Here is a 26,850-nt window from a genome sequence, read left to right as displayed (position 1 = left end):
CTTGTAATATTAGTTGTAGTTTGTTATGCAACATGGCCCAGTCCTCAGATTTATTATAATTACTGAGTCAAATTCTCTTCAGAAGCAGCACCATCGCGTGTATCATGTAATAACACTTTTTCTTCAATCAATTTCTTATACACTAGTTCTCCGTCGGTATTCCTTAATTCTACGAGGGGCACCGAGTTGTCATAGTCAACATAGTCCACAATAGCAGCGCGGAACGGCCCTTTGTCAAGAAACGTATCGATGTAGGCTTTGGTGACCTCGTCTGGGTCAAAGTCTGGGTTGACGCGGACGCCGTGCAGGCGCGCCGTGATACACGCCGGCGGCAGACACACCCAATCTTTACTAATCTCCCTCACGTCAGACAAGGGAACTATTCCAATGTTCCCGTAGTCCACGTAGTGAACTTTAACCAGATTTTTCGTTTCACTGTACTTTAGTATAGATGCTCTGTACCAGTGGTCTTCGAAGAGCGCGATGCACGGTTTGTACTCGTAAATACCGTCTAACGGCGGCATATTATTTCCCACTTCCTTCACAATATCTAAAAGTGCTTCATATATCACATGGCTTTCCGAATCTTGAACGATCATTAATTCCAAAGAGTTTGTGTCGTTTATCACGGGTATGCTACAGCTAAATTCTCGATCCTCGTGTCGCAGATACGAGACTAAGTTGGAGCTGCCTTGCTCGCTCGCACTGCCGTTTTGATCGACTAGCGTGCTAATTTTGAAGGAGTCCGGCGAGCCTGACGTTTGCGAGGAGTTTATGTCCTCCTCAATAATATAATCGGGTTCGGAACCACTGTTTATTTCAATAATTTTCGGCTCAGTGTCAGTTCTTTTGTTTTTTTCTGTTGTACTTGAAGCATGTTTAGATTTCTTTTTAAACTTGCGTTCTATAGGCTTGGAGCCGTCAATGTATTCAGCCAAGTCGAACTCGACCAGGTGGTCATTAATCCAGAGTTTGTCATACTTGAGGTCGACGGGCGTGACGCCGTTGACGGGCGGGGCTGCCACTTTGACGAAGCATTTCTTCTCGACGATGGCCTTGTGTATGTAGTCGAGGACGGTTTGGTCCCACTGCTCACCGACGGGCTTGATGCGAGCGAGCGAGACCTTGTGGGATTGGATGGGGATCTGGTGTAGAGCAACGCGTTTCCTAAAACAAATAAGATTTTTTTGTCAAAATTTCATTTTTGATACAAGCTTTTATCGTTGACTGTAGTTTTCCTTTAACAGGCAACAGACAGGCTCATCAAGACAATTCTAAAAAAAACCAAGCACAATAGCACAAAGTGACGGCCTACTGCGAAACACGAAAATCGTAATTTCGTTATCTGCCTGTCTATCACTCTTGCATATTCGAGAAATAAAGTGGCAGATAACGAAATTTCGAATACCGCGTTTCGCGTTTAAGGCATTAGTGTGTATATGTTACTATATGGTTTACAATGTGTGCTAGTGCTGCACCCTGGCGGCAGAACATTGCAGTAATACCCCCCTATTAGGTTGCTTTGTTATAATTATCACTACACATCGGTAACTCGTGGCATTTAGGTAGCACTTAAAAGATTAGTGATGAGCACACATGGGTAACTCGTGGCATTTAGGTAGCAGGCACAGACTAGTGATGTGACAATGTTCTTCCTATACGAGTCGAGAAAAAGAAACCACAAAAAAAAAGGAAATTAATTAAACCAACCTTTTAAGTGCTACCTAAATGCCACGAGTTACCGATGTGTAATTATCACATAGTTCCTATGGCCATTTCCTGTGAGAGAGTGAGACGCACTGACATTGGACAGGTGGGATGTACCTACTTACTTACTAATACCCTAATCCAAGTAAAAAAATAGGTAAATAATCGATAGGCACCATTTTTTGTATCACATGCAGGGCTCTATGAACCACGACCAACAAAATTACATATATAAGTATAATCTAACCTCAGGTCGGTAAAGGCGCAGAGCTCGGAATTGCCGTAGTCGACGTATTGAACGAGGCAGTTGGCCTGGTCGTGGTTGACCTCGAGCACCGTCCCGCGGTAGAACTTCGAGTCGAGGTAATATCGCGCCACGCAAAGCTCCCCCACGCGCCACGAGCAGTACGGCGCCTTGGGGTCCTCCTCTTTGAACGCCATTTCGAGCGTGTCACGGATAAACTCCAAGTCGTCCTCCTGCGAGACGTCGTGCAAGTAGATGATGCCATCGTTGTCTATGTATCTGTGGAGAATAATACAACTTTAGTAAAGTAAGAAACTGTTGCCTCTCCTATTGTTATTAACAGGTAGTACAAAAGAAACATAAGAAAATGCTGCTAAACGGATCACAAAGTCCTTCAAATAAAATATACGTCAAAATTATAGACTAAAGAGTGGAACGGTAAATGAACCCACTCCTGCACCGAGAGTCACTTGGCACTCACGTGGGCAAGGCGGTGAACTCGACGGCTTGCAGCGGCTCGGCGGGCAGCCACTCGGCGACGTCGTCGGAGCTGGTGGAGCCTGGCAGCGGCGGCAGCAGCCACTCCTTCACGGAGCCGCGCACGTTCAAGAAACGCAGCTCGTCGTCTTGGCCAGAGGTGGCGCCCTGAATCTGAACAAAATTTACACGAATTATTTGAATGCTAAAATATCGAAAAAAAAAAATGTAAAATATCGCATTCACAAAAGAATCCTTAAAGAAGCACACCGTCGTTTCGTCGTAGGTAGGTATTTTATATCACGTCTCACCTGTCGAGTGTTGATGGCTAGGCTGCGGCTCACCAGCTCGGCGTTGAGGCAGCGCCACTCAGACTCGTTGGGCTCGAGCGCGCTGCCGAGCTCCGTGTGGTACACCCACAGCTGTATCGGCATGCTCTTGTCCTCGAACTCGCCAACTTTTGTCACGAACACGCGCTTGTACTCCTCCAGTTTGTCTTTCAGGAACTCCTTTAAAATATTAACAATTTTCAAGCCATAAGCGACATAAGCTGTAAATATGAAATATCTGATTTTTGCCTCAATTTACCTTAGTGAGCGAGGGCCACTCCCCGTCCGCCGGCACTAACCCCGCTAGATGACACTTTATAGCCGCGTCTCCTATCACTTCAAAATCGGTATGCAACTTTTTCAAGTTCGATATCGAGACAGTCTCAGTTTGAGCGAAATCTGTAAAGAATACGATGACTTGGTCCTTTTCAGTTTTGATGATGGTAGCTCGACGCCATGTCTGTGACTGCATACAAAATGCGCAGCATCTATCGTTCACTTTCCATCTTTCGCGGCGCGGAGTTTTGCGCTTCGAGTAGAATTTCTGAATATCTTCAAACAGCTCGTTGAATGTTTTCTGTTGGTGTACCAATGAGATGTATATCAATGATGGGGACTCGCAGAGAAGAATCTTCGCTTCTAATCGGAGAGCTTCTTTTGAGCCGGGTTGGAACTCATCCTGATAACTTCTTGCCATTGTTTCATAATTTTTGCATGTGGCGTTTTCACTACTTACGGGTGATTGTGGGATTGGTTCTTTTTCAGTAGAATCGTATTCCGGAGTGAGGGCTTCAAAGTCAATGGACCTAACAAAACAGGGAGTATTAGGTATATGCTTTTAATACTGGTATCAAATGGTACAGATTGATGCACGAAAGCTGACACGAATGGAATGAACGAAACTTTAATTGTATGCGTGACACCTGTATCGGTAAATAGTCAGAGCCACCATTTTATTGGTTAATGTGATACACACATAGATATTTTCATTCACTCATTCATTACATTCGTTCCAGCTCTTGCGAATTGACCTGAGGGTATTAGCTTGATTAAACAAAGATCGACTTGTTATAATCAAGAATTTTAATTACGAAAAGTTTCGAATTCGTTGTACACACTGTTGAATGCGAGTTTAAACTCTTGCTTAAAGTAATTGCTGCAGTGCAGTTACACACGCGTCCGAAACTCCTGCACGATCGCTAGTCACTCACCCGTCAGCGGTAGCCAGCTGTATAGTGACCAGCTCCCGGTTGAGGCACACGTTGCCGGTGAGGTCGAGCAGCACGGCGCCGAGGCTGCGGCGGCGCGAGTCGTGCGCGAGCAGCCGCAGGGTGCGCCCGGAGCGCTGCGCGAGGAGCTCGCCGGCGGACTCGTGCCAGCGCCCGCCGACTGGACTTATCCCCGCCAGGTGGCTTTCGATGGCCTGCAAAAGGTCGAGGAACGATCGTCAATTCAGTAAAAATAAAATCATTCTAGATCCTAATGGTCTTTCCCCGGTTGACTAACCAGCGCTCGGAGCGCAGTGAAGCGGGGCCGCACGGCGCGCAGGCGGCGCCACGCCACGGCCAGCGCGCGCCCCGTGTCGGGCAGCCACACGCGCACCGAGGACGCCACGCTCGCAGACAGCACCTGGGCGCGCGCCCACAGCGTGCCCGCCTCCGAGCCCACTAGCGCCACGCACACCGAACCTGGACCGTTCAAAACTATCATTGATTTTAATGAATCTTAGAGCATTTAATAACTGGAGTGGCCATTAAGAGCTTACCCCTCTGCCGAAAACCTGCACAATTGTGCAAACTTTTGTATGGGCTGACATGGCTATTTATATTTATAAGGTACGGACAAATTATGTAGAAATAGCAATACATTTGACGCCCCCCCCCCGCAAAAATCGGCAACTGTTTCGTAGAGAAAATGACAGCGATGACATCTCCAGTTACTAAATGCTCTAAGTAATTAACCCACTTCAAACTACCAACAAAATCGATGTCAAAGTTCATACGATTATAGCAAAATTTGAATATCGAAGTCACGATCAGCCGAATAGTAGTAGTACTGAGACGTCAAGTTCAAGTCTTGTCAAAGCACTTATGAATATAAGCTATGTGAATACATAGCTTGGAAGCTAAATGAAAAACTAACCCTCCTTTGGCAAGAAAATGAGATCGCTCTCGTCCCGAACGTCGTATGTGTTGTTCAGTTCCTCGCAAAGCTTCACGTAATCCTCTTGTAAGCGAGTCTGAAACAATACCATAGAAATTTAATATGCGGACTAACTAATGCAATATCAGCTGAAACACGGCCACTGCTGGATAAACATTTAATAAAACTGCCTTTGTGCAGTCTATGCTTTGCGTTGAGCGACTACCGCAATCGCAATGTCAACATTATAAACTTTATGACCAGTGCATCAAGTAGTAACAAGAAGTTTTGTTGAGTCAATAACCAATCTAACCATACTTGATAGACATTCACATCGCTTAAGGATAGACGCAGTTGTACTGTGCGCGCCACATCAAGGTACTGCACCATTAAGAAAGGGCGTAAGCCCTGGAAATTAGAAGGGAACAAATAATATGTCACTCTGCGCTAAACTTGCGACAGAAGATATGACCATCGCACAGTGTTAAAGGTTTACCTCATTACCTCTGAAAATTATACTTGCATTTAAAATTTTGTTCGTCACGTTAAAATTAAACTGCGGAAATTGAAATTATTTAAATGATAATTATACATGTCTTCGTGATTTATTTCTATCGAGCCAACTTTAGCCTAGGAACGTTTTGGTTGGAGTCTGCCCTTGCAAATATAATCAAGTTTCCTTGTGATTTTTTTCATCAAAGAATTTTGGGGTAACATATCACTCTTAACATATTACTCTCTTTATACGGTACGACGATATTAGCTCTCTGAAGTGGAACTTGTCTGACGTGGGCGGCGGCGCCGCTCAATTTTCCTAGCGTAGTCACAGATTATATAATAGTTCTTACGAGCAGATACTTATCTCTCAAACAAAACGCAAATACCTACCGTTTTGACACCTACACAAAAATACAATGGAGTGACCTTCAACGCGCCGCTCCCCGCACCGCGCGCACCGACACAACGCTAGGGTTGCTGACGCTTAGAAATGATAAATAAATATCTACTTAAACAGCGGAGTGAAATAAAAGGAAAGCTAAATCTTAAATTATACCTAATATTTCAATTATGCGTTAGTGTTTGCGAAATAGTCATTTTAAAAGATCATATTTCCCTGCAGTAACCGCAGTGTTTACGCCGTTTTATAAACCGCGCAATAACTAATCCCAGCAAGAATTAGTTTTAAACGTTTCAAAACGTTTTAAATGTGCACCGAAACGTTTATCAAACGCTCCCATTTAAAAATTAATTTAACTGGTACAAAGTGTGTTGTCTTCTATTAAACTTACATCAAAATATTCGTAATTAGACAGTGATTGTATAGTGCATAAACTCAGTGAAAATATAAGCTAGAATTCAGGAGAAATTACACAAAACCTTTTATAATCAAAAGTGCGCGCGAATTCGGCAAACGATTTTAACAAAACGCGAAAAGTTATATGAAACGCTGCGGCACTTGCGACATTTTGGACGTTGAATACGACGCTGCCAGTTCTGAGAATTTGAGTGACCTCTGTTGAACTTTAAACAAAAAGTGTTATTTTGTGAACATTATTGCTTTGTTACTTCGATAATATTATTGATACTTTACTTACACCACACTTAAACTAATATGTACCATGTGAAGATTGATTACGCCTATTCACTCCGCATGATGGTGACAAGATGCATACAATACGACAATGCCTAAAATAATCACTTACGTTGTATTATATATACTTACTCAACACTAAATGCAACTCATTGATTCATAGAACACTCAATAAACGAATATCACTATGAGTCCACCAGGGAAGATGTGATAAAAGAATTTCAACTAGACATGCTCTAGATTGCTCCACCTGCAGTATTCGATACTGTTTGGATTGCTTAGAACGAATGGGGGTGACTGGCAAACGGTATACATTAATGACAGTAGAGAATAAAGAAAACTGGAAGTGTCGTAGTTGCTGTTATAATCGAGAAGATACGTTAACTTTATCAGCTGAAGTAACAATGGCAGAAAATAGGCTAGCATTGACGGCACCAACTCACACAATTATTTCGCCAAATAAAAATGACTCGATGACGACGAACCTAGTCACACCTTATCAAGATAAGTCTCGATCAGTCCATAGTGTGCTAAATACATCTATCTTCGACGCAACCGACGATAACAACACGTGGAAATACTGTAGCCCGCGCTCGTCTATTGTTAATCACCCGAATATATCTTTCCTCGACACCTCTCAAACGCAGCAATTGAAAGGAGAAATAGAACAACTGAAAATACAACTACAAAGTGCGCATGATGAAATCACACGAATAAATGCAGAAGTCTGCAACCTTAAAAATACTATGAAAAATTGTACGAGCAAGCAAGACTCGGATGAAACGCCGAATAAAACTAAAAAAACAAAAAAAGTTAAACGACAAATGTTGAAGAATAAGCTAAATAACACACAGTCACAAAGTGATACACCACAAAGAACGAATTTACCGATACCAAATAGCACCAGTACACCTCTGCCAGATCCTGAATCCACGTCCATCGCTAAACATACTAATACGAACGAAGTTGACCAAAAAACTCACAACTCAACAGTGTCACCAAGTAAACTGCAAAAAGAACATCAGAAGCCCAAAACAAGTAATACAAAAAAACAAATACTCATCTTAAGCGCAAACAATCAAAATAAAATACTAGACATCTGTAATAGCGTAATCCAAACAAACACACAAGTCACGCATTTTAAATCGCCAAATGCTGGTATCAAAGACCTGCTAAAAGATATACAGTCAAAAACGAAGGATCTTACTATAAATGATTACTGTATAATATTACTTGGAAATAGAGATTTTGAAGAAACAAGGAATTACCACGAATTAATTATATACATTAGAGAACAGTTAAGAAATATATTAAACACTAACATAATTATATGTGCACCGACGTACAAGTGTAATGACAACAGCAATATATACAACTGGAGAATAGAAACGTTTAACAATTTGCTATATCCCGATGTCGAATCATATAACTACGCATACTTGTTGGACTCTAACCAAGACCTATCATATGAATATGACATGTTCTACAGACGAACTGGCGAAATAAACAACAATGGTATAAAAAACATTTTTCATAACATATACCAGTCAATGTTATACATTGATCAACTCAATAAAAATAATACAAATAATGATGATAAATCTGCAATGATTGGTTTACAAAACACAACACACACACCAACGAGTGAAAACGGAATAGAAGAGTTTTTTCGTGTATAACACGTTACATGTGATGCATCAAAATATTGCTGGTCTTGTAAATAAAGCGGAACTACTGACTGTGCACATCAATGAGCTAAAAGAGAAACAAATCGACATAGACATTTTGTGTGTAACAGAACATTTTTTGATGGCTGGGTACGAAGATCTTTTAACTTTACCAAACTACCAACTAGCAGCATGCTATTCAAGAAAAAATAAGAGACGTGGTGGCGCCTGTCTTCTTCTTTTGCCTGGCTCGTTCCCATTTACTTGGGGTCGGCCCTTCTAATCATGCGTCGCCAGGCCGGTCGGTCCTGGGTCGTCTCTGGTCTTAGATTTCCATTCTTCATATCTTTTCTTACAACTGCCATCCAGGTTGTCAGGGGTCTCCCTGGTCCCCGAGCTGCAACAGCCATATCCAGGACTTTTTTGGTCATGTGTTCTGTTGGTCGTCGCATCACATGGCCATACCACCTTAATCGGCTCTCTATGAGTTTTTCTGGGATAGGTTTCACCTTGAAACTGCCTCTTATATAATTATTTTTGATATGGTCAAGCCTCGTAACGCTGCCTGCCCATCTGAGCATTTTCATTTCAGCGCAGTGTATCTTATTTTCGTGCTGCTTTTTGAGTGGCCAGCATTCAGCCCCATACGTCATTGCTGGGCGCACTGCTGCTTTATATACTTTGCCCTTGATTCTTACTGGCATTCTACTATCACAGAGCACACCCGTGAGCTCTCTCCACTTCATCCACCCCGTGTTTATACGATGGGTAACATCCATGTCTATTGACCCATCATCACAGATAATAGAACCGAGGTATTTGAAGTGGGAGACCTTTTTCAACACATGGTTTTGTAAGAAGATACTGGCGCTATTGTTGGTGTTACTGAAATTACAATGCATGTACTCCGTCTTCTCTTTACTCACTCGCAGACCGGCTCTCTCCAGTGCACCTCTCCATCTCTCTACCATGAGTTGTAGGGTACTGGAGTCTTCACTTATGAGTACTATGTCATCAGCATAGAGGATGTCCCAAGGTGGGGATCGTTGTAACTGTGCCGTCAGGTGGTTCATCACGAGGTTGAATAAGAGAGGACTAAGTGCGGAGCCTTGGTGAACACCGACTTTCACTTGGAACTCTTCGCTCAACCCAGCGGGGCTTCGCACTCTTGTAGTAGCGTCTCGGTACATGTCCTTGACGACGTGGATATAGTGCTCTGGCACTCCATGTGCTCGGAGAGCTTGCCAGATTAGTTCCCTCGGCACCCGGTCGAAAGCTTTCTCTAAGTCAATAAATATCATGTGTAAGTCGGATTTATTAGCTCTATATTTTTCTATCAGGATTCTGACCGAGTGTATGGCGTCGGTTGTTGATTTGCCCGCGACAAATCCGCATTGATTTTCAGACACGTTAGTGAGTTGGAGCAGTCTTCTGTTTATTATCCTTTCCCACATTTTGAAGGTGTGTGATAAAAGCTTTATGGCTCTATAATTGCCACAAAGTCTAATGTCGCCCTTATTTTTGTAAAATGGGACTAAGAAGCTTCTTCTCCATTCATCAGGTATACCATCGGTCAGAACTCTGTTGAACAGCTTAGTTAGGAACCTGATTTTACGAGAACTTGTGGCGCCTGTATTCTCGTAAAATCAGGTATTCAATACAAAGTAATACCAGACATTGAAAAACTGTCATTAGAAGAAAACTTCGAATGCTGTGCCATTGAATTACTCCAACACAAAACTATAATTGTTTGTGTATACAGAATCCCAAGTAGAAACAATTTTAATACTTTCTATGAAAAACTAGACATAATACTGCGTAAAATATACAATAATTTGGACAAGAATATAATAATCTGTGGTGATTTCAATATTGATATATTAAATAGAAATAATGTAACACTGGAATTTGAATCCTTTCTATATAGCTACAATTTAAAATTAGAAATCAGACAACCAACGAGATTAATCAGTAACACATGTATAGATAATTTTGCCCATAATCTTAAACGAGGACATAAAAGCTATGTACTTGACCTTGGACTCTCTGATCATACAGCTCAAGTGCTCAAAATACCTATTAAAAAATCGTGTACATTAACATATTGGAGAGTTCAAAAATATGATTACTCAAGGGAAAACATAAAAAAGTTTAGAAATTACTTATCGTGTTTGTCTTTTTCTGATATCTACAATACGTGTGATCCAAATATAGCATACGAGTCATTCTTAGAAACCTTTCGTTTACTATACAGTCTTTGCTTTCCTAAGAAAATAATAACTATTCAAACGAATAAAAAAATTAAGTGGATTTCTCGTGGCATTAAAGTGTGTAGCAAAAAACAGAGAGCTTTACTGTGGCAATACAGATATTCACCCTCTGAAAATAATAAAATACGCTTAAAAAACTACACGCGCCAATATCGAAAAATTATTAGGTTAACTCAAAAAGCTCAAAATAATTACAAAATAAATGCGTCTAATAATAAAGCAAGGACTACATGGCAAATCATAAACAACAGTAAAATTAATTTACCAAAAGAAAGCATTACAAAAATTAAGCAAGACAGTAAAATTGTAACAGATCCTTCCGAAATAGCTAATGCACTCAATGATTACTTTATACACAGGCCTAACAGCTCTACACAAAATGAACAAGCACAAACAAAAATAGATTTAAACCCTCAATCCATGTTTATGACTCCAACATCAGCACAGGAAGTTAGATTAATCATACGATCATTAAAAAACACAAAGAGCGTTGGTTATGACAACATTAATACAAACGTCATAAAATGTGTTAGTGATATACTTGACAAACATTTAAGTTACATTATTAACTTATCAATTAGTGCTGGCATTTATCCGAATAGTCTAAAAAAAACCGTTATTAAACCATTATATAAAAAAGGCGATAAAGAAAACCCACAAAATTATAGACCAATAGCCCTTATCCCGATATTTGCAAAAATATTTGAAAAAATAATATATCAAAAATTATATGACTTCTTTGATAAATTCAACATTCTATGCAAGGAACAGAAAGGTTTCAGAAAGAATGTCACTATAAACATGGCAATATATGACCTATTAAAAATTGTAATAGAAAATGTAGATAAGCGAACACCTGTTTGTGCTGTGTTTACTGACATGACCAAAGCGTTCGATTATGTTGATCACAAGTTATTGCTCTACAAATTAAATAGATATGGAATAAGAAGTAATGTCTTAGATCTCATAGAATCTTATCTCAAAAATCGCCCTCAATATACGGAAATATCTAGAATATGTAAAAATAGTAACTTCGAAAAAATATATGTTTCTGAAGAATTAAATATGCAATATGGCGTCCCTCAAGGCAGCGTACTTGGCCCACTCCTTTTCTTAGTGTACATAAATGACTTCCCGAGTAAAGTTCATCATCCAATGATCATGTTTGCTGATGATAGTACACCTAAATTGTAAGTTTTAACGAGAATGTTAACTATGAACAAGATATAAATTCAGTTTTAAATGAAATGATAAGATGGCTCAATAACAATAATTTAATTATTAATTTAAACAAAACCAATATCATGCACTTTCACCAACGAAAAACGGTTCTTAATATAAATATTAAATATGATAATAATACAATAGAGAGAGTAGCTATAACAAAATTTTTAGGGCTTATGATTGATGATCAACTCACATGGAAAAACCATATAGAATATATATGTAAAAAAATAAACAAATCAGCATTTGCACTACAAAAACTTGCAAAAGTAGTCGATAATAATGCACTAATAACTGCATATCATGGCCTTGTAGCCTCTATATTACGATATGGTGTTATTTTTTGGGGGAACTCAGTCAATAGAGAAGCTGTTTTCAAAGCCCAAAAAAGATGCGTACGGGCCATTTGTGGAATCAATATGAGGGATAGCTGTGTTCCATTCTTTAGATCTTTTAAAATCCTAACGTTTCCAGCACTATACATATATGAACTAGCAAATTTTATAAAAAACAATTCACACCTATTCAAATTGATATCTCAACAACGCAAGCTTCCTCTACGTGTACAATATCTTAACAACATCTGCAATAATCAACACAACACAGCTTTCTTAGGTAAGAGTATACTAGGTATGGCTCCAAAAATTTTCAATAAAATCCCAAACTATATAAAGTGCCTGAAACCTGACCAGTTTAAAATACAACTAAAAACATACTTAATTAACAAATGCTATTACTCAGTAAGTGAATTTCTTGCAGACACCTGAAACAATTATAACTTGTCTATTTTAGTAAACACCCTGTATAATAGTAGTTTTAAGTTATTTAGTTTTTGATTGTAATTGTGTGATTTCAGAAATTTTATTATTTTATTTGGAAGTTAAACAATATAATATTCTATTCTCAATGTTTATTGCCGTAATATTACTAATAGACATAGCTATTGTTTAAATGTAATAATTTATGGTAAACATACTCGTAATGAGTCACCATTATTTTTAAGTTTAATATTTGTACGCCAATAGGCAAAACACAGAGCTCTATTTATTATTTTATATATAAGACCTTAACTGTACCTGTGTTCCACAAATAAATTTTTACTTACTTACTTACTTAAAACCTCGTGTAATTTAAAAACAGATAGAGATTAATGTTACACAATAAAGAAAAATAATAGAAACCCCATGAATACAGGTAATTAATTATAAGTTAACCAGAGCAAAAATGAGTAGGCACTTTCCGGTGTAAAGTTAACTTACTGTCGTTAAAATAAACATTTACCAAAATAAATTAAAAATTTGCTACCAATTCAAATAGATAGATATCTAAAACTATACATTTGTCATACATAATAAACATTACATGTTTAATTAAAGAAATTCAATAGTAGGTAGGTACCTACTACGTAGCTTGTAACTATCGTAAAAATTGACAGTGCGGTGCACGGTGACGTGCGTGCGTACGTGAGCGCGTGTGGCAACCAACTGGCTTGCTTTTCTACCGTGAACGGGAGCAGATATGTAGGTATAAATCCGAGCTCGCGCGGAGAGTTCCATAGGCCTGGCGTAGTGTCCGCTGGTTGCAGCACGCTAATATATCTCACCTTGCTCGTCTTCTAAAGGTACTGCGTCGTCACCATAGAAACCCACCATTATACGGTTTGGCATACCTCTCTGACGTAGAACTTGTCTGGCGACACGACGTGTGTGATGATCACGTCGGCGCCGCTAGATTTTCGAAGCGTTGTATCCGCTGGTTGCATCCGCAGCGGTGCTGCGCTTGCCACCTCCGGATACTGTAACAACGAGATTGTCGGCCCAATTCGAACTTTAAGATACGTCAAATAATAGATACGGAAACGATATGGATCGGATATGTCAGTGTAAAACAAGAGTCAAAAGTGAGGTTTCTACAAACAAAAACGTCACTTTTGACACTTGTTTGACACTGACATATCCAATCTATATCGTTTCAATATCTATTATTTGACATATCTTAAAGTTCGAATATGGCTGTGTGACTAGGGAACAATAGTTATTTGTTTTACTCGAGGGCAAAGTTGTTGTTTAACCGCTCGTGCTAATATTGATACCCGAGCAAGCAAAAGATTCCAAGTGAACCACGAGCGTAGTGAGTGGTTCGAAAATGGAATCTTGAGCGTTGCGAGGGTTTCAAAGCACGAAAGTTAAACAAAATTTGCCCTCGAGTGAAACACAAAATTTTTCACAACACCAACCCGAAGCAAATATTAAATGTAAAATATCAAACAAAATCAAACCAAATCAAATCCAAATGAATGTTATTAAGTATTTATCATCCAAAATCACCATTTAAAAGTCAATTCTACCAGCAAACATAAGAAAACAACTCAACATTTGCATTTGATTACTTTGCCTCACATGTGAATAAAATGCAACTTTGCTATCAGTTTTTGAAGTGCAAAGTAAGCCTTTCCGAGCTGGTGTGGTGAAAATCAAATTATTTGTATGAAAATATTTTGATTTGTGTTTTTTAAGTAGTCATTTCGGTTTATAACGAGATTGTGAGTAGGGCTTGCAATCCGGATATCCGGATAACCGTTTTATCCGGATATCCGTCCAATTTACTATCCGGATTTAGATGAGGTTGATATCCGGATAAAACGAATAATTCGAATAGCATTTATGTCAAAAATATCAGTCAATTTTTTTTATATTTCAAAACGTTGAAAATTATAACGTAAACGTTGTCGGTTGATTTATTTCTTTACTTGGATACATTTTTACGGTATAAAACTGTTTATATAATATAAGTATTTCTCCTTGATTGCCGACCAATCCCTTATTTTCTTAAATATTTGGGAATAATCTTATGCAGACCGACCTTTTTTTTTTTTTTTTTTTTATTGGGAGGAAAATCCGTTATGGATACCTCCGCACCGCAGGGACAGCGCGGAGGTTATGTCGGACTTTCACCGACTAAAAACCTCCCAGTAGACCTCCTCGGCGTATTTCGGACGGCTCTGGGATCTCCAATGAACGCGCCAGTGCCGTCCTAGCGCTATGCCCCTTTGTGGTTCCCCTCTTTTTTCAGTCGCAGTCCCTAGCTGCGACCGTCTCCGACCCCGAGAACCCCTTTTAGTCGCCTTTTACGACAGGCAGGGGATACCGTAGCCGTATTCTTACGCCCGGGACCGACCTAGCTCCGTAAAATGTGCAAAATAACTTTGAAATTTTGAATGTACTTGTACCGTGTTCCTGTCAAATGCGATGCGCTGCATTATTGTTAGCGTCTGAATACATTATTAATAACGTGCGAACAGAATTAAAATGGGTCCAATGGAGGAGAACATCGGATGATATTGAACTGCTAAACTGAACGAGATGCAGTAGCTGTTTAGCAGATATGATAAGAAAGTTGTAGCATTCTGGATTTGAATAAATCTGTAATGAAAACCTTGATTGAGCTTAAATGCAATGTAATATCTCAACAAAAAGAGACTGTCTCAACAGTTAGAAGATGTATTCGATTCTCTAAATATCATCAAAACCACGGCCAGTACTATACTATATGCCAATAAGACAGATTTCTTAACTGAAGAAGAGTTTGACTAGTCGTAATAGTAGTAGTTTGTATAATTTATGGTTGTAAAATTGACATGAAATAACGCCAAATATCGCGTGATCATATGAAGTCAATTAAGAAATGAATTTCACAGCGCAGGCTGCCAATATTAAGCGGAGGGTTGAAGTATCTCCATAAACTATAATTTTTTACAAATATAGTTAAAGTCGGCCGTTTGCGTTTGCAAAATTTAAGCAAATAATACGGTTCTCATAAATAAAAATTGCCGAAGGTTGTTTGTCTGTGATCTTCAACGAAAAAATTTTCGAAGTGAAATTCGGACAACAACATAGTTCATGTAAGTTTTGTTAAATAAAAAGCAAGTATTCGAATTATCCGTTTTATCCGGATAGTAAAATAGTTAATATTCTAAATATCCGGATACAAAACATGGGCGGATATTGCAAGCCCTAATTGTGAGCCGGGTGAACACAGTTACAGTCAGCATCAAATAGAAAGTGATGGAAGTGGTCAAATATATCGTAACACATTTTAGTAACCATAGAAATAAGGATATATCGACGCTTATCATGAATAGTGACACAAAACAAAATGAAATGCCATTGGACTTTAAATCTTACCAGTAAAAGATAGAATATTAAATGCAATAGCATTTCATTTTTAGTTGTACCACTGTTCATGATAAGCAACGATATTTGGCCGTGACCAGTATGGGCAGTATGCACTGACCGGTAGCGAGGGGTCTATAAGCGCGACCCGGGCGTGGAAGCGCAGCACGTGCACGACGCTGAGGCCGGCGTGCGTCGTCACGTCGCACTCGCTGCACGCGTCCGAGCGGCGCACGTGCAGTGTCACCGGCGAGCTGCGTACAAATTACAATAGTAGTTTGTGTTACAAGGGATCAAAATGATATATTTCCGTCAAGGGCGTACATTGAATCCTGAATGAAGCGATGGATTCTAAAGTAGAATCCTGAGCGTAATGAGGGATTCAAGAGTTAACGCCCAAGACGAAATAATTTTGATACCGTGTGACACATACTGCTTTTCACATCAACTATGAGGAAATTAAAAAAAATCTCAGTGGTGACACTACAGTGTTGCCACTTTTTAATTTCTACTCTTTTTTGCCAGGATGTACATACGATGTTCATTGTTAATTATATTAATATTTTATACTGGCAATGAAATGTCCTTGAACAGAAAAGTGCCACTTTGATCCCTCCTAGCAGGGAAGAAAAATCCATTTTCTGATTAGGTGATGTGAAAACAATATTAACCAACAATATCAAGCTTACTGACCTACTTACGACTTACGACTGAGCTTACGGCTTAGGTACTGACCCTGCCTAAGAAGCAGGAGGTCCCATGTTCGAATTTTTGCAAAGGTGTTTATGACAGATATTTGTTCCCGAGTTATGTATCTATCAATTTATATACTTATGGATATCGTCATCTAGTGCCTACCCGCAACACCAGCCTACGCGAGTAATTGTATTAATGAGAAAATTATTCCCGCGAGTAGGTAACCCGTGCCTTACTGGCATCGTGTCTTTGTGTTGTGTATGAGTACCATTATAAATAAAATAAAAGATAACATGGTTCTGGAGTCCATCTGTTATACAAACTTACTTCTCCACAATCCGTAGCATTAGGGCGGTGTCGTCGGGGTGCCAGGCGCCATAGGACTCGCAGTTGGCGAGCTGGCAACGCAGGGCGGTCTGGCAACGTCGCCAGTATTTCACGCGGCCTACTACATGTACAAACATACTTGTCCACAATCCGAAGCATTAGGGCGGTGTCGTCGGGGTGCCAGGCGCCGTCGGGTTCGCAGTTAGCGAGCCGGCAACGCAGCGCGAGCGCAGGGCGGTCTGACAACGCCGCCGGTATTTCACGCAACCTAAAATGGAGTAACACCTTGTTTTAAAGGCTCAGAAAGTAAATCTTATTGTACTAATATTTATGTTTTTATTTTCAATAAAATATTTTACAGTACACAGTACACATAAGTACAAGCTTTAATCGCTGACCGCACTATTATTTTAACACGCAACTAATACTCATTGACTCATCTTCACATAATTCTAACGAACCCGAACACTAATAGGTTGGGTTGTTCTGACACACAATGTCTATGGCTAGGTACCTTTTGTGTCCAGCGTTAGATCAGCATATATTGCATTGTCATCCAATTTACATATGTATGTCAAGTTTCACCTCAATCAAATAATGAGATGTGGGTCTGATTTAGCTTGCAAGATTTGACCAGAACATACTTAATATTACAAACATTACAAGTTAAATAAAAACTTGTGAAAACATAGTCGCAAGGAACATTTACCGGTCAACACTGACGCTGGCTGTAACTCCGAAGTCGACGAAGGTGACACAGTACTTGGGCTGGCTCGTTGCTTCGTCTATGTCTATTCTATCGAGGCGCCCACGTTTCCATGGGTACTCATGTGTGACCCCATATATTTTTCCTGCAACACAATTAATTAAATTATTTTTATGAAAATATGTTCATTTGTGTTATTTCAAGTGGAAACACTATTATGTACATTATAAACAGAAATAAATGTCACATACAGTTATCGTACTGCGATTGCAGAGGACGCTGGTTAGATTCCAGCCCTGGGCACTGGAGGCCTTGGTCACTTTTTTTTACTCAATATTACATGTAAACATAAGTATAAGAGATACCTCTCATGTTCTTTACTCACCAAACTGAGGTGAAAATCATATAAATAATTAAACCAGGGAGGCAAAGTGTTTAAATAAAAACCTTACCTACAATGGGGTTGGCAACTGTCAAATGTTTGCATAGATGGCGACATCATAGCTTGCCCCTTTTTCTATGAGATTTGGCTTGAAGAAACAAAAATTTGACATAATTCTAGGGATTGACAGGGCAAGCTATGCTGGCGCCATCTGCTAAATACTTCGATCGGCCATCCCCATTGCATAAATGTAGTCAGTTCCGACTCTTTCTAGAAACATACCGACACAGATAGTAACTTCGCGCGTCAACCGTCCAAGATTTTCATGGAGTTGTTCCTCAATTTCGGAGAGCAACGCGTCGTCTCGCACGCGTCGCACGTAGAAATGGTGGGGGTCCTGCATATACGTGATGCGGACTATCTCTTGCATCCCTGTGAAACGCACATATAGGTTTAGGTTTAAGATCATTTAATCTCATTAAGAATTTTACAATTCACTTGCACGAGATAAAACATTAATAATAATATGGATATGAGCATATAGCCTGGATAAATGGAGAAAAACTTTTGATAGACTATTGACTATTTTTTAACGTTATGAAATGAAAAATCTTTATAAGCAAACTGGGCAGGTGGCTCATAGACAAAAACCTTATAACTATAAAACATATTTTAAAATATAACTTATAACTAAAAACACATGTTATAGATGCAATGAATTACGCAACCCCACTTATGCAATGAGATTCGGTTTATCAATGGCCTGAGAACTAAATTTTGGTCAGTTAATTCAATCTGGTCGACTTAATCCACCGTTTCCCGACATTATTGCTTAGTATGGCTGTTTCTACCGCAGTATAACCTCGTTAGACCCACCATACACATTTTACCTATTTTCAAATTGAACCTTGTTCTATAGTAAATTGCGATGAATTTCATTTGTTTGCGAAAGCAATGATGAAAAAATGCTACTTTATTTGGTTTATGAAAGGTTGAGGTTAAGATTAAGATTGAAACAGAGTGTAAATTTTTATGCACATCCAGCTTCATGTGGGTTACGTTGGCAAATGCTCTTACAGCAGTTACAGATTAATTTGACAAATAAATCACATGCTTACCTGCTTTCAATTCAATCGACGGTTTCTTTTCGGCAAATGGCATAACTGCCTGAATGGCAGCTTTCTTTAACTCAGGACCTAAAACACGAGTAATTAGGTTTAAATATTATCCAAGCGGAAAGAATGGATACTATTTAACATTGCGTTTTTTTAATATATTGATTTGTCGTTGAAACTATTTTCGACATCACTCACAATTCGCGGACTGATCTACATCACTTAGCAATGAACTATGAAACTTTCCATACAATACAATTTAACGGAGACTTTAAAGCAACAGACAGTTTGGTTCCAAGGACTTTATTCACATTCACGAGAATCTTTCGAAAAATGCGAGACGTATAAAAGCATTTTTGCTCAAGCTTAAACGGAGACGTTTCTATCGCATTTCGAGCTCCGTCGGTCCAAAGATACCTCTAGAAACTGTCGGAGGGAAGACCGACTTGCGTGCCTGCGCGTTGCTCACCAACTGCACGTAGTCGCTCACAAGCAGGCACAGCTCGCTCACACACCCAGCTATCATCCAACCATACCTCTAGTCGGAGGGAAGACCGGCTGGGGTGGCGGCGGCGGCACGGCGGCCAGCTGGCTGGAGGAGCGCAGCCCGTAGCGCGCCTGCGCGTTGCCCACTAGCTGCACGTAGTCGCTCACCAGCAGGCACAACTCGCTCACACACCCAGCTATCATCCGACCATACCTCTAGTTGGAGGGAAGACCGGCTGGGGTGGCGGCGGCGGCACGGCGGCCAGCTGGCTGGAGGAGCGCAGCCCGTAGCGCGCCTGCGCGTTGCCCACTAGCTGCACGTAGTCGCTCACCAGCAGGCACAGCTCGCTCACACACCCAGCTATCATCCGACCATACCTCTAGTCGGAGGGAAGACCGGCTGGGGTGGCGGCGGCGGCACGGCGGCCAGCTGGCTGGAGGAGCGCAGCCCGTAGCGCGCCTGCGCGTTGCCCACTAGCTGCACGTAGTCGCTCACAAGCAGGCACAGCTCGCTCACACACCCAGCTATCATTCGACCATACCTCTAGTCGGAGGGAAGACCGGCTGGGGTGGCGGCGGCGGCACGGCGGCCAGCTGGCTGGAGGAGCGCAGCCCGTAGCGCGCCTGCGCGTTGCCCACCAGCTGCACGTAGTCGCTCACCAGCAGGCACAACTCCTCGCTCACGCACACCCTGCACCGAGGAACGCTATTAGTTTTACCCCACATTTTATTAGTCAAAATGACAGCGTAGCGTAGCGCATAAATTTTGGATACAGGTCACAAGCAGTGGCGTGCCTAGGGTTTTGGAGTAGGGCAAGCCGAAAGATATGTTTTCTTAATAACTGTCCAATCTTCACTCTTCGGACTCAAATGCATCTGCTAACGTGTCGAGGCGAGCTAATTATAGCGCACTGAGGACATACTATTACTAGATAGAATATTACAAACATATCAGCTCGGCAGCCCGGTGGCTTTGATAAAAGCCGTTTAATTTATTTAAGTGAATTTCATTTGTATATACAATATTAACAAATTTACACGATAATAATTTACATACAGTTGTGCGGTGCGGTTAGAACAATCTTTTTGTTAGACAAATAGCTCGAGCTTGGTTTGTCGCTTTGAACATGTTTTTCTAGAACGCCGTCATATTTTGATAGCAACGATACAAGTTCCAAAAAATTGCCCCTATTTATTAATGAAGTGTTTGACTCATCGTGTCCTCTAAAAGGAAGTTCTTGCTGTGCTAAATGGCACACAATATCGACTAACCTCTGAAAAACACTACGATTGTTGTCAACACGCATGTTATGATTTGATATTTCTTCTGATAATTGGCGCGACAAAGAGGCCTCGATCCTTTGTTTCCCAAAATTGCTAAAAAAAAACTCACTGCACACATATGTTTACCGGAATTCATGTGCCTCTTTATCGCTCCAGATAAATTATTTAAATCGTTATAGCCAGAAGTATTCCAAACGTTAATGTCGTTCGAAAAAAATATGCAACACCAGCAATACATCTTATTTGTATGGGAACAACCAACAATCCAATGAGTTTTGTAGACGGCCCTACAGATATTTCTCTGACGCGACTGACTTGACTGAGAAATACACAAGTCGGGTGTTGGTTTTGCCGCGGAAATTCTGTCCCGTTTTTCGACAAAGGTCAAAGACTTTACCTTGTTTTGGTTGACTAAAACGTGGACGCATTTCAAACCGTCACAAGGAACCACTTCTTGATCCATTGTTAACACTTATTAAACTAAACGCCACAACAATGAACAAATCCACATTCACTATTTAATCAAATTCACTTAAACAAACTTTCGTTACTTTCGTCTCGACCACTGACTGGGCTCGACTAAATAAGTAATAATACACTTGAAGTAAACGCGAACGCGCGCTCGTGCGAACTTATGCAGCTTACTTCACTCCAAACAAAAGCCAAGCTTAAATCGCCTTATAAAATTGCTATACATACCAACAAATAGTTACATCGTTCTTTGGCGGTTTGTAGGCTGATAGTGCCCAGAGCGGGACGAAAAAGCAAGCACGGTTGCAAGCCAACGAGTGCGAGTACGAGCAGGATAGCTAGAACATCCTACGCCTGATTTCTTTCGCGCGGACGAGACGCCACGCCGCGGCAAAATTTTGCAACACGCTCGTGCCGCGGTTCGAGGCCGCTGTGGCTTGAATTTAATAATACGGGTTCGTTTGGCGCGCGATTTTAAAATAATTTTTATTGATCTTATCACTACGTAATATCGGTAAGGCAATTAGTTGCCTTAGGGCAAGCCCGGCTTTTGGGCTTGTATGGGAATCACGCCACTGGTCACAAGGTGGAAAACCTCCACGTCTTCCAACACACAAGGTTCCTTTAAATCTTCTATTAATTTAATTTATTTTTATAGTACTATTACTCCTTTTTATTTATGGTTTTACGTCAAAAAGCCTGCTTAATGTATGGCTGTTAAACCTTTAACGGTCACAATTTAAGCCTCATGGCCTCCTGAAATTCCTAAAAATTCTGCATAAGAAAAAAATACAAGATGTTGTTATAGGCTGAGGGCCTACCGCGAAACACGTTCGACGTGTTGCCTCCCTGTCACACTTACGTACGAATTTACAAGTGCGATAGAAAGGCAACACGTCGAACGTGGTTCGCGGTAGGCCCTCTGGTCATTTCTGCTGTATTAAAATCTAAGGGTGTATCAAGTATCAAGGGTTATAATGCGTAATAGTTAATCATTGCTACTATACATACTTCAGTTTGTCCTTGTCGGATTCTGCTTTGGTCAAACACCACGGTCTGTCAACTATGCATTTAGCTTCTTCAAGGAGCGTCGACAGATTCGTCTGGAGGAGAGAATACATAAGTGTCAGTGATTCTTTTCTAAAACGGAGTAACTATTAGAGAACTAGGTAAAACATAAAAATAGTTGAAGTAGATATCGCTGTACGGCCACGTACGATCAAGGAATTTATGCACCATTCCGTACATTGTCACAGTGACAAGGTACGAAATGGTGGTACAGCCAAATTCTTTGATACTTATTTACAGTAGATTTAGAACCCTTGACATTCAGTTGATACCATAAAACATCATGGCACCATAGAGCGCTACCTATTTCGGCTGTGAAACTCGGGGTACGATTTTTTCTGACTTAACCTCTCCTTCAATCAAGTTCTTTGCCCCTAGTAATAATTACCGTTTGGTTCTTCTCGCAGTCCAGAGCCGACTTCAATGCGTTCATAAGTTGCTTGGATTGCTTGATAGCGGTGGCCACCTCATCTCTGACGCGGAGTAGCGACTCGCGCTCGATGCGCCGCAGCCGGGAGATGTTCTCCATTACCTGGGACCAATAATTTTACATCATAAGTATTATAACGTATGATTTAAATATTCAAGCTTTAAAACATGATATGATGCTGGATCAATCTAGCAACTATTTTGTAAACTGTTACATGTGACATATAGGCGACGGAATTAATTAATTTTATAATTAATTAATTTGACTGAATGCCACATTATTTAGAATTGTGTTTCACTATATTCAAACCTTTTACCCGACTATGGGAAAGTTTTGGATTTTATGCAAACCATATTATGACACGGGTGACAAAAAGAAGAGAAAGTTCTTTTTACGATTCTCGTAGTTGAGTTAAAGTTTTTCAAACATTTTGTTTATACTGTAATTTAAATAGGCACCTCCTGTCGGTGGTTCTGCACTATGGCCTGCAATTTGGAGAAATGCTGCTCGATGCTCGCTGACACCTGGAGGAGCTCGGGCGACCCACTGTCGTTATCCATCTTGACGAGTTGGTGACCAATATCCTGCATTAAATTAAAAAGATTAAGTATGACTTGCTTCCAGCAACATAAAGGTATTGTCTTGGGTCGTCCCATTCGTTTTTCGTCAAGTTCTTAAATTTGTCCTATTCTGCTTTCGCCACACATTCTACATTGAAAGCCACCGACGATTGTGACGAATGTAGAATGGATGACGAAAGCAGAATAGGACTAATTTAAGAACTTAACGAAAAACGAATGGGACGACCCAAGACGATACCAACATAAAAATCTGTGGTGGGGTACACTTATGTGCAAAAAACTTTACAAATGATCATAACATTGTTGAATATGGTAATAATAGGCCTTTATCATCTGTGTCAGGCGTTTTAAGCAGCATCCCGGTTACGCGTTCGTGGCTGTAAAGCCCTATACGAGAGAGGATGGATCCCTCGGCCACACACGCAGCAGCTGTATGCTCCCCCAGGAGGGCGGGGGTTGGAGGCCTGCTCGTGGCGCCTCATGCGTTTTTCCTTTAATTTCCATCAATATTTTGATCATGGTTTTGAATGTTTAATACAAATTTGATCTACACTAAATAGTACTTACAACTGCGGTTTTGGTTAGCCTCCGGAATGTGGTGTCAACTTGGGGAAGTATTTCACGTAAGTCTGACAAAAACTTCTCATTCTACAACAAAGAACAAGGTTTATTATAAAAACTTTGTTAGTATGGTCACAAACAGACTTTAATTATTGTTGATCCATCTAAAGTTCAAGCTAATTTGGCTTTGGCTGTCAACATACCTACAGCTTATTATATGAATTACTTGCTAATCCTGTGTTACAAATAGAAGTCTCAGTCTGTCTAAAGTTCTTATATCATGTACATGACATGGGTACAAAAAAGCACAAATAGGTTATGTAGTGATAATTCATAAATCTTTGTTAAATTTTGTCTCTTTTTAGTAAACTCAAATATCAAAATTGCAGATAGGGACAAATTATTATCAACAATGTGTTAGATTTGACGGAAATTTATGTTATGAATGTGTAAATGTCGAAATGGGACCAACTGCAAGAAAGTAATATAAAGTTAGGAATGTAGGTCAAAGTTAGATATTTTCACTGGTTCATACTAAATTGATGCATTAGGTGACACCATGGTGACACATTGTGATATAGAAGTTACTTTTAGTTAAATATTAGCATTGTTGATCAGTGGTTATATTAATTACTTACTTAGGTATTCTATTTATTTCTTTTTCATTATGATAAATTCATTTAAACTTCATTGTTCAAATACCAAAACCATTCTCTTTTATTCACTGCCAATCAACTTCCACTCAGTCTCATTTTCTTGTTTTATGTATTATATGACTACATATAGCTAAAACCCTATTATAATACAAGCAAACTTACAATTTCAAGAATAGACACCACATCATGGTTTTTGCAAGACTTCTCAGACCCCACCATCAGACAATCCATGCAAACCGACTTGGCGCAATCTTTACAGTAATACTCCAGCGATTTCTGACAATGGACTTTGCAGTTATTAGTTGATACTTTTAGTTCAATGTTCTGCAGAACATGGTTCTTGAACACCACAAAGTTCTTGTGTGACTTTTCGAAGCAGGAGGCACATATGACAGTAGCGCATTGTTGGCACATTTTTGTTGTTGAACCATGGCATTCTAAGCATTGGCCTGTAAATGTAGAAAAACAAGAAAAAACATCAATTGAACATACCTCATTGAAGTTGGTATGAAAATTAATAGCTGCTTCAGAATTTAAGAGTTTTTATTAACAGTATTGACAATTTGAAAAAAATATTATTATTAATTTATGTCTTAATTATTAGAAATTGAACTTATTATGTATTTGTAATAAATATTCTTTTTTAATTTTTTTTGAATCTTTTCTATTTAAAAATTGATAAACAATTTTATATATCTAAGCATTTTTTTTATTTTACCTATAATTTTTTTAGTACAACTAATTTTCAATACCTGCTAATTCATAATATGTTTACATAACAATAAAATGTAATAAGCACAAAAGTGACTTAAAAACCTATTGCCATGGTCACTAGTTAAGTGTTGACAAAGTAAATATTTTTTTTTAAATCCTAGCATATGTTATTAAGCATTATATTGGCATTTATAACTTTAATATATTTTACATCAAGAAAGAAGGAGTGAAACCACCATACCTTGAGTCTGGTCAGTGCTGTCAAGTATAGCTTGCAAATCTATAAAATATTCCTGCGCCTTCTTCTCTTCTACTTCAGGCTTTTCCTAAAAATTGTATGGACAATTACAAACATACTCCTGTATTGTTTATGAAAAAATACTATGACAATAACATTAATCAGGCAACCTTTAAAAAGTTCCAAACAAGTATATTTGCATCTCACATTTTGCTTAATGAGAGAGAGACGCAATGACATTTGACTAAGAAATGGATTACCATCCTTAGCCTTTGTACATTTTAATCGTACATACTTATGTTGTGTTCTGTGCTGGTTTTGTGCAATAAAAAATTTTACTATCACTACAAGAAGCCAATTTGACCTGGTTCACAAGAATGCTGACATTGCTGCAAACAAATGTATTAAAATGAAATATGTATAATAATACAATTTTAATAGTTACCACAATCATCTTGAGTGCCAGCTCCCCCAGCACATTCACATTCACTGGGAACAGACTGTACAACTGTATCTTGTTCTGAAGCAGCTTCGCGATATCCGTAGTCTTGATCTCCATCGTCCGCAAACATATCTTGCACTCTATCGGCTCACCAGACTTCACAATGTTGCGAACGCAACATTCGCATATGGAATGCCCACATTTTATGAAAAGAGGTATGTTCGATTTCGGTTCCGGCGCCAAGCCTGAAGGTAAATGAAAATGTGCAATAAAATGATTTTCAAAAGCCCTTGCAGATTTCTTTGTTTTACATAAACAACTTACTTTTCAAACTGTATGTTTGACAACAGTTAGGGCACGAGTTTATAATTTTCTCATCCATATTGGCACTTTCAAGAGATATAGCTTCTTTTAGTCATAATCCGTAACGCGAAAAGTTATTCATAGGCACAAATGTCTACCCTTCAATCGTTTACTACAAAATAAATAAAATACGTATGTAGCCGTTTCGGTTTTCGCGAATAACCAAAAACCATCCAAAAACAAAAAACTTTTTTCCTTTTTTTTTCAAATGACATTTGATGTGTTGCTAATCCTAAAAATTTTGCTTAAGGACTCATACTCACGGGAGCTTTTTCAACGCGCGTTAAAAAAGCGCTTGAATCTGTCCGCACTCTAAATTCGATTTAACGACCGCCAGTTAAAAAGCGCCACCGCTGTCGTGTGAATAAATACACATGTATCCATTTGTGTCATCCAAACGCTTTTTTAACGCGCGTTGTAAAAGCGCCCGTGGGAATGGAGGCTAATGCGTATATATAATAGCTCTAATAGACGGGCGTACCGAGTATACTATGCCGAAATCTTCGT

At 39.6% G+C, this 26,850-nt stretch overlaps 3 protein-coding genes across 3 annotated transcripts in view; all 3 read right to left on the bottom strand.

The window, feature by feature from the left end:
- Nucleotides 1-10,344, bottom strand: part of LOC134803954 (ciliary microtubule associated protein 1B-like) — a 97,760-nt gene extending 87,416 nt beyond the window's left edge. The window contains exon 1 of the mRNA XM_063776795.1: nucleotides 10,333-10,344. The gene's annotated coding sequence lies outside the window, so the exon portion shown is untranslated. The remainder of the gene's footprint in view (nucleotides 1-10,332) is intronic.
- LOC134800917 (tudor domain-containing protein 1-like) lies at nucleotides 12-19,739 on the bottom strand. Its single transcript, XM_063773452.1, has 15 exons — nucleotides 19,586-19,739; nucleotides 19,053-19,130; nucleotides 18,217-18,366; nucleotides 17,556-17,697; nucleotides 16,986-17,114; nucleotides 15,945-16,077; nucleotides 13,321-13,446; nucleotides 4,900-4,996; nucleotides 4,264-4,445; nucleotides 3,969-4,180; nucleotides 3,017-3,563; nucleotides 2,740-2,937; nucleotides 2,433-2,602; nucleotides 1,955-2,230; nucleotides 12-1,167 (listed from the first exon to the last, which is right to left on the bottom strand). The coding sequence occupies exons 1-15, from the start codon at nucleotides 19,737-19,739 to the stop codon at nucleotides 60-62; spliced, it is 3,702 nt and encodes a 1,233-aa protein (XP_063629522.1). The 3' UTR covers nucleotides 12-59.
- A 309-nt stretch (nucleotides 19,740-20,048) lies between these two features.
- On the bottom strand, nucleotides 20,049-26,497 carry LOC134803934 (E3 ubiquitin-protein ligase arc-1-like). The gene is made up of 9 exons (XM_063776760.1): nucleotides 26,305-26,497; nucleotides 25,984-26,225; nucleotides 25,542-25,626; nucleotides 24,749-25,035; nucleotides 23,937-24,017; nucleotides 23,247-23,372; nucleotides 22,747-22,890; nucleotides 22,302-22,393; nucleotides 20,049-20,226 (listed from the first exon to the last, which is right to left on the bottom strand). The coding sequence occupies exons 1-9, from the start codon at nucleotides 26,360-26,362 to the stop codon at nucleotides 20,064-20,066; spliced, it is 1,278 nt and encodes a 425-aa protein (XP_063632830.1). The 5' UTR covers nucleotides 26,363-26,497; the 3' UTR covers nucleotides 20,049-20,063.
- Nucleotides 26,498-26,850: the final 353 nt, after the last annotated feature.

The sequence above is a fragment of the Cydia splendana genome, chromosome 2 (assembly GCF_910591565.1).
Source record: "Cydia splendana chromosome 2, ilCydSple1.2, whole genome shotgun sequence".
NCBI classification, from domain to species: Eukaryota; Metazoa; Arthropoda; class Insecta; order Lepidoptera; family Tortricidae; genus Cydia; species Cydia splendana.
Note: the sequence above shows the minus strand (reverse complement) of the source record. Positions and strands in the feature narration are given on the sequence as shown.